At 38.2% G+C, this 13,593-nt stretch overlaps 1 protein-coding gene and 1 long non-coding RNA gene across 14 annotated transcripts in view; both read left to right on the top strand.

The window, feature by feature from the left end:
• LOC127846559 (PHD finger protein 20-like) overlaps positions 1-13,593 on the top strand; it is a 254,732-nt gene that overhangs the window by 35,376 nt on the left and 205,763 nt on the right. For 8 of the 10 annotated variants that reach the window (XM_052377944.1, XM_052377945.1, XM_052377940.1 and 5 more), the window contains exons 16-18: positions 663-1,164; positions 3,745-3,904; positions 7,625-8,484. In XM_052377944.1, the coding sequence (XP_052233904.1) occupies positions 663-1,164; positions 3,745-3,904; positions 7,625-7,779 (817 nt within the window). In that variant the 3' untranslated portion in view covers positions 7,780-8,484. Of the gene's footprint in view, positions 1-662; positions 1,165-3,744; positions 3,905-7,624; positions 9,678-13,593 lie in introns of those variants that run through there. The other 2 variants (XM_052377943.1, XM_052377942.1) reach the window with 2 other exon arrangements.
• LOC127846600 (uncharacterized) lies at positions 1,171-2,262 on the top strand. Of its 4 annotated transcripts, none has more exons than XR_008033556.1 (3): positions 1,171-1,380; positions 1,724-1,821; positions 1,871-2,142. It is a non-coding gene; the product is annotated as an uncharacterized LOC127846600 (long non-coding RNA). The 4 variants fall into 4 exon arrangements; XR_008033554.1 differs by having other exon boundaries at positions 1,577-1,821; XR_008033557.1 differs by lacking the exon at positions 1,171-1,380 and adding an exon at positions 2,165-2,262 and having other exon boundaries at positions 1,391-1,821; positions 1,871-2,115.

Here is a 13,593-nt window from a genome sequence, read left to right as displayed (position 1 = left end):
TTGGCGTTGTCCGTTCGTCCGGAGCCATATCTTGGAAGTGCTTTGGCGGATTTCGTTGACACTTGGTATGAGTATAGATATGGATAAAAGGATGATGCACGCAAAATGGCATTGTCCACCATCTGTTAATAACGGAGTTATGGCCCTTTGTATCTTGAAAAAATGCTTTTTTTTAGTGTCCGGAGCCATATCTTGGAAGTGCTTTGGCTGATTTCATTGTAACTTGGTATGAGTGTATATATGGATAAGAGGATGATGCTCGCCAAATGGCATTGTACACTATCTGTTAATAACGGAGTTATGGCCCTTTGTGTCTTGAAAAAATGCTTTTTTGAGTGTCAAATATAACACTTTTGTGTCCAGATGCATATTGGCGGGGGATATCAATTCAACGAATTTGCTTGTTATAATAATTATGGGCCATGCTCTGTTAAAAGGGGGTTTAATGCATGTGCGTTAAGTGTTTTCCCTGATTAGCCTGTGCAGTCCATGCAGGCTTATCAGGGAAAACACTCTCCGCTTTTATATTTTATGTTTAAAGAAAGTCGCTTTTTAGCAAATATCCAGGTAAGGCTGAAAGTGTCATCCCTGATGAAGGACGACACTTTATGCCCATGCATTAAACCCCCTTTTCACAGAGCGTGGTTCTTATATATGTGTAGGACCAAAGATGAAAGCAAGTTGAAACAATGGAGGTTGGACTGGGATGTGTATGACCCTCTGCAGGACACTATAGAGAGCTGCCCTCCACCAGGGGCAGATAAACCAGAAATTAAGACAGAGCCAGTGGACATTGACCTCAAGGGAGACAACTGTGCTACCTCTGTGCTGCCTGATATCAGTATGGGCAACTGTAGTGGGGGAGTGGTTATTAAGCAGGAGTGCCAAACTGGCTCTGACATGACATCTGCAGATCTTGTGTCCCCCAGAAATGTGAATCTAAGTGAAAGTAGTTCTGACAATATTGCTACAAACCATAATACCAATAATTGTCCTGTTGATGGAAACAATAGCTCAAATAACCTGAGTGAAAATGTGGAATCAAATGCGTTGTTAAGTAGGGAGATATGTCGCAGCAATGGCCAAGAGGCTCAGACATCTGTTAGCTCCAATTTGGGAGATCAGCATGGAGAACAATTAACAAACAATGAGCAACATAGACAGGTATGGTCTGAATTATATGGTTATGTCTTAAATGTGAAAATAATTTTAGTTCATATAAAAGGGACGAAATGCTGCAGTTTGATTCCTAAATTTACAATCAAACATTATTTTGCTCTCCTGAGCACACATGGGTCATGGGGAGCTTTGGGGATACCCTGATGTCAACGGTTTGTCTTTGTGTATGGTGCCTACTTTGGGGATACCCTGATGTCAACGGTTTTTCTATGTATATTGTGCCTACTTTGGGGATACCCTGATGTCAACGGTTTGTCTATGTGTATGGTGCCTACTTTGGGGATACCCTGATGTCAAAGGTTTGTCTATGTGTATGGAGCCTACTTTGGGGATAACCTGATGTCAACGGTTTGTCTATGTGTATGGTGCCTACTTTGGGGATACCCTGATGTCAAAGGTTTGTCTATGTGTATGGTGCCTACTTTGGGGATACCCTGATGTCAAAGGTTTGTCTATGTGTATGGTGCCTACTTTGGGGATACCCTGATGTCAAAGGTTTGTCTTTGTGTATGGTGCCTACTTTGGGGATACCCTGATGTCAAAGGTTTGTCTATGTGTATGGTGCCTACTTTGGGGATACCCTGATGTCAAAGGTTTGTCTATGTGTATGGTGCCTACTTTGGGGATACCCTGATGTCAACGGTTTGTCTATGTGTATGGTGCCAACTTTGGGGATACCCTGATGTCAAAGGTTAGTCTATGTGTATGGTGCCTACTTTGGGGATACCCTGATGTCAACGGTTTGTCTATGTGTATGGTGCCTACTTTGGGGATACCCTGATGTCAACGGTTTGTCTATGTGTATGGTGCCTACTTTGGGGATACCCTGATGTCAACGGTTTGTCTATGTGTATGGTGCCTACTTTGGGGATACCCTGATGTCAACGGTTTGTCTATGTGTATGGTGCCTACTTTGGGGATACCCTGATGTCAACGGTTTGTCTATGTGTATGGTGCCTACTTTGGGGATGCCCTTATGTCAAAGGTTTGTCTATGTGTATGGTGCCTACTTTGGGGATACCCTGATGTCAATGGTTTGTCTATGTGTATGGTGCCTACTTTGGGGATACCCTGATGTCAAAGGTTTGTCCATGTTTATGGTGCCTACTTTGGGGATACCCTGCTGTCAAAGATTTGTCTATGTGTATGGTGCCTACTTTGGGGATACCCTGATGTCAACGGTTTGTCTATGTGTATGGTGCCTACTTGAGGAGCTTTGGGGATACCCTGATGTCAAAGGTTTGTCTATGTGTATGGTGCCTACTTTGGGGATACCCTGATGTCAAAGGTCTGTCTATGTGTATGGTGCCTACAGCTTTGAGGATACCCTGATGTCAAAGGTTTGTCTATGTGTACGGTGCCTACATGAGTACATGTACACTTTCTTCTTACAACTTCTCCAACTGATTTCCATAGCAGGTTTTAACAAAACGTCACATGAATGATCCTTGTGTGACCCTCTTTCAAAATTGTTCAAATCATTCAGGTCTGGTGCATATGTAGGCCATCAGAGCTGTAAATAAATATTTAAAATAAAAACTTCAAGAATCGTCTATTTGCCCTCTACTTAGAACAAATCATACCTTCAGAGTGAAAAATTGCTAGGACCCATTGATCACATGATACATATATACTTCAAAACATTGGTCTCAATGATGTCTTGGATGAGTTCGAAAATGGTTACGTTTAAGGGGCGGGGCATTTTTCCTTATATGGCTATTGTAAAATCTTGTGAACACTCTAGAGGCCACATTTATTGTTTGATCTTCATAAAACTTGGTCAAAAGATTCATTCCAATAATATCTTTGACGAGTTCGAAAATGATGCCGGTTAGTTGAAAAACATGGCCACCAAGGGGCAGGGCATTTTTCTTTATATGGCTGTAGTAAAACCTTGTTAAAACTCTAGAGGCCACATTTATTTTCCGATCTTCATGAAACTTGGTCAGAAGATTTGTCCCAATGATATCTTGGATGAGTTTGAAAATCGTAACCTTTGCTTGAAAAACATGGCTGCCAAGGGGCAGGGCATTTTTCCTTATATGGCTATATATGGCTATAGTTAAATCTTGTTAACACTCTAGAAGCCACATTTATTGTCCAATCTTCATGAAACTTGGTCAGAAGATTCATCCGGATAATATCTTGGACGAGTTCGAAAATGATGCCGGTTGGTTTAAAAACATGGCAACCAGGGAGCGGGGCATTTTCCTTATATGGCTATAGTAAAACCTTGTTAATTCTCTAGAGACCACATTTATTTTCCCATCTTCATGAAACTTGGTCAGAAGATTTGTCCCGATAATATCTTGGATGAGTTCAAAAGTGATGCCGGTTGGTTGAAAAACATGGCTGCCAGGGGGCAGGCCCTCTTGTAATATGTATATAGTGAAAACTTATACAGTCTCATGTGAAATTGCAATACCATAAGGTTTGGGTATTTGGTGTTTAATGTTTTAATCTTAATTTGTTATCCAAAAATCTTAAAAATCAGTCAAGTGCAACATATGTTATGATTTCCCCTTGGAGCTTACTGACTATATGCCCCTGGTTGTCTGTATACAGGTGGTTCCCAGCGAGGAGGACACAGGCACACACTCTGACAGCACTGAGAGTGTGGTGGAGGATCCAGTGGAAGTGTGCGAGAAGAACCTCATATCTCACATCCTACGTGTACAGGGAGAGATCAGCGAGCGCCTCGATAAGATTGAGGAGGAAGTCACCAGTGAGTTCGCCATCTTGGAGTGGCAGAATTTTCTATGGCTTTAATGAGGTTTTCGACAAAATATTATATTGCGTTATGGCCTGTTAAAAATCCTTTTTATTAGATTGGGGGGTCTTGCAGGTGGGGTCAAACAGGTAGTTTCCAGCAATAAGTATAGTTTACATTGACCTATCTAGATGCAAAAGGGCTATAGCAAGCTTGCTTGTGACCTAGCTTGGTTTGTATTTGGGGAAAGTTTGGTCAAGGGCACAGTTTCTAAAATTGGTTTCTGCTCAATAATTTGAGTTTGGATGGAGGAATTGCACTGACATGTTGTATGTAGATTGCTTTGAAGCAGACCTAACTTTGGATTGAATTTTGGGCCAGTGTTATCAAGGCCACAGTCACTGTTACTAACACTAGAAAGGTGTTTTCCAGTCAATAACTTTAGTGTGATATTATCTTTATGTAAATTTTTATATACATCCTGCAAGCTTGGTGAACTAGCTTTTGATTGTATTTGGGGCTGGTAAGACGAAGTCAAGTTCATTGTTGGTAAAAATAGAAAAACGTTTCCCCTCTATATAAACAGTTTGGAGGTATTGCACTGGGAGTATTTGTAGCTTATGTAGCTTGTGATTGCATATTTGTCTAAACGGTTCAAAGTTAAGGTAAATGTGTCTAGAAAAAAGGAAAGAGTTTCCGCTTCATAACTTGAGTTTGAATGGAGGTATTTTGCTGATAGTGTGTTTGTTGTAAGCAAACACACAAACCAAGGTTGGAAAATTCATTGAAGTGCAGTTTTTAGCTCACCTGAGCGATAGCTCGGGGTGAGCTATTGTGATCACTCACCGTCCGGCGTCCGTCCGTCCGTCTGTCTGTTTGTCTGTCTGTCTGTCTGTAAACAATTTGTAAACATCTTCTTCTACTAAACCATTCAGCCAATTTCAACTAAATTTCATGTGGAGCATCCCTAGGTCATGGGACAAAAGAATTGTTAAAAAAATTGGATCACATAACCAAGATGGCCGCCATGACCATATATGGTAAAAACCTTAAAAAATCTTCTTGTCAGAAACCGCTCATCAGATTTTCAAAAAATTTCACAGGGATGACCTTTGAAGGCTCCCCTGAAAAAGTTGTTCAAAGAAATTTGATTCGTCAAAAAACATGGCCGCAGGAGCTCGTTGAACTTTGCATGTTTATTCGTTTTTGCCTATTTTGTGAAAACTTTCAAAAATCTTCCACATTTTTTGTCCGATCCTTTCCAAATTTGCACAGTGTCTTTATATCAATGAGGACACGAACCCTACAAAAAATGAGCATTATTGGTCCATGAAGTACAGAATTACCTCTCCTTGAATTGAGAAAATGGTGTTTATGCAATAAAGTCCAAATTTTTCATCCAATTCTTTCTAAATTTGTAAGGATTTAGCATGGTTCAAACAAGGGAAACAACTACGGTTAATGCATGTTCTTTTTATTACAGATTTGCCTCCCTTTAATTCATTCAAAATCTCATTTTACAGCAGAGATTCCAAATCTGACCTGTAAATGAGCCCCATATTTACTGCCAGTGCTAGGTTACCTTTTCCTATTTGATCATTCTTAAGTATTGGTCTTGTAATGCTGCTACTGCTTCTGCTACTGCTACTGCTACTACTACTACTACTACTACTACTACTACTACTACTACTACTACTACTACTTCTACTACTACTACTACTACTACTACTACTACTATTACTACTACTACTACTACTACTATTTCTACCACCACCACCACCACCACCACTTCTACTTCTACTGCCACTACTACTACTACTTTTACCACTACTACTACTACTACTACTACTACCACTATTACTACTACTACTACTACTACTACTACTACTACTACTACTACTACTACTACTACTTCTACTACTACTACTACTACTACTACTACTTCTACTACTACTACTACTACTACTACTACTACTTCTACTACTACTACTACTACTTCTACTACTACTACTACTACTACTACTACAACTACTATTACTACTACTACTACTACTACTACTACTACTACTACTACTACTACTACTACTACTACTACTACTACTACTACTACTACACCACCACCACCACCACCACCACCACCACCACCATTCACAGTGACAAAAAACGTATTCACACAATGGCTGCTACTACAACTTATAGCCCATATAGGGGGGCATGCATGTTTTACAAACAGCCCTTGTTTCTATGGGATTTTAACCACAACTGTTCATGTTGATCTCCGACACATATTTTAAGGTCACCTGTCATGAAGTGACACAGTGAGCTTATGTGATCGTGTGATGTCCGGTGTCCGTTGTGCGTGCCTGCATGTGTCGGTGCGTCCGTCCGTCAACAATTTGTTTGTGTAGACAGTAGAGGTCACAGTTTGCATCCAATCTTGATGAAATTTGGTCAAAATGTTTATCTTGATGAAATCCGGTTTGGGATTGTATTTGGGTCATCTGGGGTCAAAAACAAGGTCAATAGGTCAAATAATAGAACAACCTTCTGTAGACAATAGTGGTCACAGTTTTCATCCAATCTTTATGAAATTTGGTCAGAATGTTTATCTTGATGAAATCTGGGTTGGGATTTTATTTGGGTCATCTGGGGTCAAAAACTAGGTCACTAGGTCAAATAATAGAAAAACCTTGTGTAGACATTAGAGATCACAGTTTCATCCAACCTTTATGAAATTTGGTCAGAATTCTTGATGAAATCTGGGTGGGATTGTATTTGGGTCATCTGGGGTAAAAATCTAGGTCAAATAAATAGAAAAACCTTGTGTTGACAATAGAGGTCACAGTTTTCATCCAATATTTATGAACTGTGGTCAGAATGTTTATCTTGATGAAATCTGGATTGGGATTGTATTTGGGTCATCTAGAGTCAGGAACTAGGTCACTAGGTCAAATCATAGAAAAACATTGTGTAGACAATAGAGGTCATAGTTTTCATCTGATCTTAATGAGTCAGGTGAGCGATTCAGGGCCATCATGGCCCTCTTGTCACTTTATAACTTGAGTTTTTATGAGAACATTTGTTCTTAAATTTTCATTGGTTCAGTAATATAAACTAAAAGTGTCATAACATCAGAAGTATGAGTATTAGAAATTTTACTAGACTTGTTTGTATATATGTGTGAGTATATCAATTCAGCCTGCAGTATTCCAGCTAGTTGATTAAAATTCCAAAGTGTCTCAGACAATTCTTTAATGCTTTGAGACAACATTGATCGGACACCCTATAAATATGTTACAATAAATTTGCTTGTCATTTTGTTTTTCTGATGTGTCGTTTTCAACACTGGTTACTGTTAAATCACATAACAAGCTGCGTGAATATCACAGCGGAAAATAGCAATAGCGCTAATTAACCCTTGCCCTTTCAGAAACAAACTGAAAATTACTATACATGTATGCAAACAGCATAAAACCAGAACAGCCTGTCAGTAACACTGTTAATGTTGTATGCTGCTTGCTGCTCATCATATCTGAGAGATTAAAATGAAGCCTTTAAAACTTCAATGTAGTAAAAAAAAAGGCCTTATTTAAATTGATTTTTATACGGGTCATAAATGTTTTAAACTGTATAGTTAAGTGGTAAATGGTTAGCATCCAATGTAAGTCAACCATAACCATCCAAGGTGTCTGAATCAAATAAGTCAAAGAATTCCATCCAATGTCTCTGTTACAGTGTTGGAGGCGATGGAGGCGTGTCAGTCGCGGCGACCCCCTGTGAATCCCCAGCTGGTCCTGAATGACATGCCCCAACTGAAGCATTCCATGAGGAACATGTGCAGTGACCTCACCAAGGTCAAGAAGATGTCTGTATTCCATTACCAAGTGTAGGAGCTGACAATCTGGGACTGGCATCCAGAAACATTTGTTGCACTTTACAGCTAACCACGACCTAGTGTGGTTTTGCCATTCTGGAGATAGAAGCAAAATGAATGTTTGTAGTTTTTTCGATTTTGACAACAAAAAGCATAAAGTATGTTTCTTTAACAGACAATTGTAGTGATTTATCCCTACTCAAAATGTAAGGGTCCTGAACAGTGGCTGGGTTAACTTTTTTATGAAAAATCATCAGATAGTTAGATTACAATATTCAATTTCTATATATTGATGGATCAAAGAACAAAAAGACCCATCACAATAAATGTCATATACATTTTTTTTAATAATTTTGTGCTATTTTGTGTAATTGATAATGACATATATGTGAAACTACCCATCATATTGCAAACATGTGCCTTTCATGAAAACTAACACTTATATAACTTATAATTCATATTTTACACATGAGAATCTCCAGACAGAACATTTATTGTGTTATATGGACACGCTCCAGATACAAGAGTTCCGAACACATACTTTTTATGCCCCCGGATCAAAAGATCGGGGGTATATTGTTTTGGGCCTGTCTGTCATTGTATGTGTGTTTGTGTCCCAAAACTTTAACCTTGGTCATAACTTTTGCAACATTCAAGATAGCAACTTGATATTTGGCATGCATGTGTATCTCATGGAGCTGCACATTTTGAGTGGTGAAAGGTCAAGATCATCCTTCAAGGTCAAAGGTCAAAAAAACAAATAAAAAAACTTTAACCAAAACTTTTACCTTCTTCATAACTTTTGCAATATTGAAGATAGCAACTTGATATTTGGCATGCATGTGTATCTCATGGAGATGCATATTTTGAGTGGTGAAAGGTCAAGGTCATCCTTCAAGGTCAAAGGTCAAATTTATGGCTTCAAAGCGGCGCAATAGGGGGCATTGTGTTTCTGACAAACACATCTCTTGTTTACACCATGTGGTTATCTTTTACTGGGCATTTTATTGATTTATTTTGTTTGGCAGCTTATAAAATGTTGTGTGTGTTTTTTAATGCAAGTTGAAACATTATTACTTATTATTGAGAGTGATTTCCATGTTATGGAATTGAATTTGTTTTAAGCACACCTAAAAATGAAGTGCTTACAATGAAGGGGATCTATTTGGATTCCTCTGTCAGACTTTGTGTGGTTGTGTGGTGCATCATAAACATTTAGCTTGTTGCCACTCTATATGAAACTATTAGAAGACAGTCGATCTGTACGATATTTCAGCCAAATTCAAATTATGTTGTGCTTAAAATTTTGGTGATCATGTCATATCTAAGAAAAAAACTTGTTCGAGACGCCACATTAATGACTTAATCTTGATTAAAAATGGTCAGAATGTTTATATTGACAATACAGGAAGTCCATTTTAAATATTGGTATACTTTGATCGATGGCCAGATCAAGTCTTATTAGAGACAACCCTTTCTGCTTTTTGTTTGTTTGAAGGATGTTTCTTCTAAATGTGACTCAGTCTAGGTGGAAAGTGTTGTTCTAGATTAGCCAGGTGAGACTGACCCAGTCTAGGTGGAAAGTGTTGTTCTAGATTAGCCAGGTGAGACTGAATAATTTATGCACACATATTAAGCCAGTTTTCCTGGAGACAGGCTCATTGCATTACCATTTTTATTGTTATAGAGATATGTGTGAAACCTGATTAGGTGCATTATCTAAATGCTGAAGATCCAGATTTGATTATAACGTTATATACAGAAAGAATAACATGGATTATTGTATGCCTCTTTACAAGTTCAAGTTTATTTCAAGACGCAGACTATTGTAAGAGTGTTACATCAGTGTTGCAAGAAAGATTTGTTAATGTTGAACACCTGTACATTATGAAAAATACATGTTTACTAAATATACTTTTTGTTGTTTATTTGATATGAACTAAGTATTAGGAACTATTTTCCAATTAAGCGTGCTTTCATGCATATTCGTTATTTTGGGTTTGTCTTTACATAGTACGTCATTTAGTGCTCATTATCGCTAGGTCTAAAAAAGTAAGCGTGTCCCACAAGCAAACAATTTATCATATTTTTGTAGACACTGTTAATACAAACATATAGCAAATGACTTCCAAAGAACGTATTATTTCGAATTTCAATCAAAATATCAGTTTAGAAGAAGTTTTTCACAGTATTTACATCGTGTAAACAAATTTCATGAAAATATGTGAATGGATTTACATAAAAATGGTTGTACTCAACCGTACACTTCCTCTTTTGACACAATTTATATAAAAAAAAAATATTAAGACGCTTGCGACCAGGAAGGGGTAGATAACAAGTTAAGTACAAAAACAAGTAAATAGCCGCCATTGCGTCTTTTCGACTTCGATGATGTACTTCACAAAATCCAATTGGACATCGGGTGAAGGTGCGGGTGACTGTACAGGTGCGGGGGGTCGGATGCTCCCAAAAATAAAATGTGACTTAAAATGTTCAACTTGTATGTACACTTTACATTGTTACTGATAGCCGATTACACCACCACTGCCGGCTGAAGAGCAGCCTTAAAACTGTCTTCAGTGTCTAGCTGAAGCACTTGGTAAGGTAGGCGATTCCACGGGACAATCACTCGCGGGAAGAAGGAATGTTGATAAGCATTTATCTTACAGTGATAAGGAATGAATTTCATCTCGTGCCGAGCTGATGGAACAGGCAGAATAGATGTTGGAACTGCAACTAGGTTGTGCACAACTTTATACATAAGAATCTGGCGGCATTACGTTGGATTTGTTCAATTTGCGACACTTGTGTTTTTTGTTGAGGATTCCAAATTGTAGAGCTGTATTCCAATTTCGGTCTCACTAATGTGTGGTAAGCGCGTTCTTTGACTTGTTTAGGACAATGTCTTAGATTGCCTTTCAAGAAACCTAAGGCACTGGAGGCCTTTGAGGTGATGTTGTCGATGTGTAGATTAAATTTAAGTTTTTCATTGAGTTCAACTCCCAAGTAGGGGTGGTTTTTAACAATTTCAAGTGACGTTCCTTGCATTTTATAGTCGAATTTTGAGATGTTTCTCTTTGTAGTTATATTCATGATTGCACATTTGTCAATGTTAAATTGCATTTGCCAGGTAGTACTCCAGTTGACTAAGGTGTTTAAGTCGTTCTGAACTAGACAATGATCATCTTTGGATCTTATTGGTGTATATACAACACAGTCGTCGGCAAATAGACGAATAGATGAAGAAATGTTTGTGGCAATGTCGTTTATGAACAAAAGAAATAATGTTGGTCCTAAAACGGTTCCCTGCGGCACGCCTGAAGTTACCTTGGATAGGTTAGAAGATTCGCCATCCATGACAACTTGCTGTAATCGGTCATTTAAGAAATTGCTCACCCAGGACAAGGTGTTGTTACGTATGCCATAAAAGGACATTTTTTCGGCTAGTCTACGATGGAGGACTTTGTCAAACGCTTTAGCAAAATCGAGTATCGCCATATCTACCTGAAGACCTTGGTTCATATGTTTGGAAATTTCATCAGTTGTCAGTAGTAATTGTGTCTCGCAAGATCTTTTAGTGCGAAACCCGTGTTGGTTTTCATGCAGTATGTTGTTAATATCTAGATGTTTCATAATTTGAGAGACAACTATATGTTCAAGCATTTGTGAGACTACTGCTGTCAGACTAACAGGTCTATAATTTGACGGTTTTGTTCTGTTTCCTTTTTAGCTCATCTATTTTTTGAAAAAATTATGAGCTATTGTCATCACCTTGGCGTCGGCGTCGGCGTCCGGTTAAGTTTTGCGTTTAGGTCCTTTTTTTCTCAGTAAGTATCAATGCTATTGCATTCAAACTTGGTACACTTACTTACTATCATGAGGGGACTGGGCAGGCAAAGTTAGATAACTCTGGCGTGCATTTTGACAGAATTATGTGCCCTTTTTATACTTAAAAAATTGAAAATTTTGGTTAAGTTTTGTGTTTAGGTCCATTTTATTCCTTAAGCATCAAAGCTATTGCTTTCATACTTGCAACACTTACTAACTATCATAAGGGGACTGTGCAGGCAAAATAATGTAACTCTGACTGGCATTTTGACAGAATTATGTGCCCTTTTTATACTTAGAAAATAGAAAATTTGATTAAGTTTTGTGTTTAGGTCCACTTTATTCCTACAGTTTCAAAGCTATTGCTTTCATACTTTCAACACTTATGAACTATCATAAGGGGACCGTTCAGGCAAAGTTATGTAACTCTGACTGGCATTTGGACGGAATTATGGGCCCTTTATACTTAGAAAATTGAAAATTTGGTTAAGATTTATGTTTTGGTCCACTTTACCCCTAAAGTATCATAGATATTGCTTTTATACTTGGAACACTCACAAACTATCATAAGGGTTCAGTAAAAGGACAAGTTGCATAACTCTGGTTGTCATTGTTACGGAATTATGGCCCTTTTTTGACTTAGTAACTTTTAATATATGGTTAAATTTTGTGTTTCCATCCACTTTACTTCTTAAGTATCAAGGCTATTGCTTTCAAACTTCAAATACTTTCATGCTATCATGAGGTTACTGTACCTGGCAAGTTGAATTTTACCTTGACCTTTGAATGACCTTGACTCTCAAGGTCAAATTATTAAATTTTGCTAAAATTGCCATAACTTTATTTATGATTAGATTTGATTGATACTTTGACGAAACTACTCTTACCTGACATACCACAATAGACTCCACCCAAACCATCCCCCGTGCCCCCCCCCCCCTCCCCCCTCCCCCTAATTTTTTTTTTTTTTTTTTAAGATCATCTCACAAATGACCACCACACCCTCACACTATACCCCCACCCCACCCCCAATTTTTTTTTTGATTTTCTTTTTTTTTTTTAAGATCATCTCACAAATAACCACCACACCCTCACACTATACCCCCCCCCCCATTTTTTTTAAAAAACTGGTATGTTTGAAATACCCTCCAACCATCGCACCCAAAAAATACCCCCATCACCCCCCCACCCCCCCCCCCCACCGATTTTTTTTTTTTTCGCTTTTTTGGAAGATAATGTTATAAATGTCCACAACCCCACACTATACACCCCTCTTCACTCCACCCCTCCCTCCTTTGTGATTTAAAATGAGAGTCCCTTCACCTTTAAAAAGAAAATAGATGAGCGGTCTGCACCCGCAAGGCGGTGCTCTTGTTTGAAGATAGGTACGATGTTGGCCTGCTTCCAGTCTTTTGGTATATCGTGGGTGTCTAGAGATTGTTGGTAAAGGTTCTGTAGGATTGGAGTTATTACTTCCGATGTTTCTTTTAGTGCAAAGATTGGCATTTTGTCTGGTCCACTTGCTTTTTTTACGTTTAGTCGTTTGATGCAGTTTAATACCCCTTGGGCTGTAACTTGAATATTTGGCATGGTTGGGTGTTGTGAACAACCTTTATTTCGAATGTTATCAAGGTTTTCGTTAGTAAATACAGAGCAGAAAATCTCGGCTTTGTCTTTCGCGCTTTCACCAATCCGTCCGTTGTTTTTTAAGGTTCCAATGCTCATAGTGTCCTGTTTCCTGGATTTAATATATTTATAAAAGTTTTTACCCGCTTTGTCATTTTCTGGGTCAATTAGCCTACTGATGTAATTGTAGTAAGATGTATGTAGTTCATTTCTGACAGTTTTTCTATATTTATGAAATGTTTCTTTGTCTTCGCTGCTTTGAGATTCCCTGGCCCTATTGTACAGTTTTTGCTTTTTATTTATCATCCGTCTTTGATGATATTTGTATCTAAGAGTCTTTTGAATTTATTTGTATTGGCAGACTGTTCAAATTAAT

Source organism: Dreissena polymorpha, chromosome 9 (genome assembly GCF_020536995.1).
Source record: "Dreissena polymorpha isolate Duluth1 chromosome 9, UMN_Dpol_1.0, whole genome shotgun sequence".
Taxonomy (NCBI): Eukaryota; Metazoa; Mollusca; class Bivalvia; order Myida; family Dreissenidae; genus Dreissena; species Dreissena polymorpha.
Note: the sequence above shows the minus strand (reverse complement) of the source record. Positions and strands in the feature narration are given on the sequence as shown.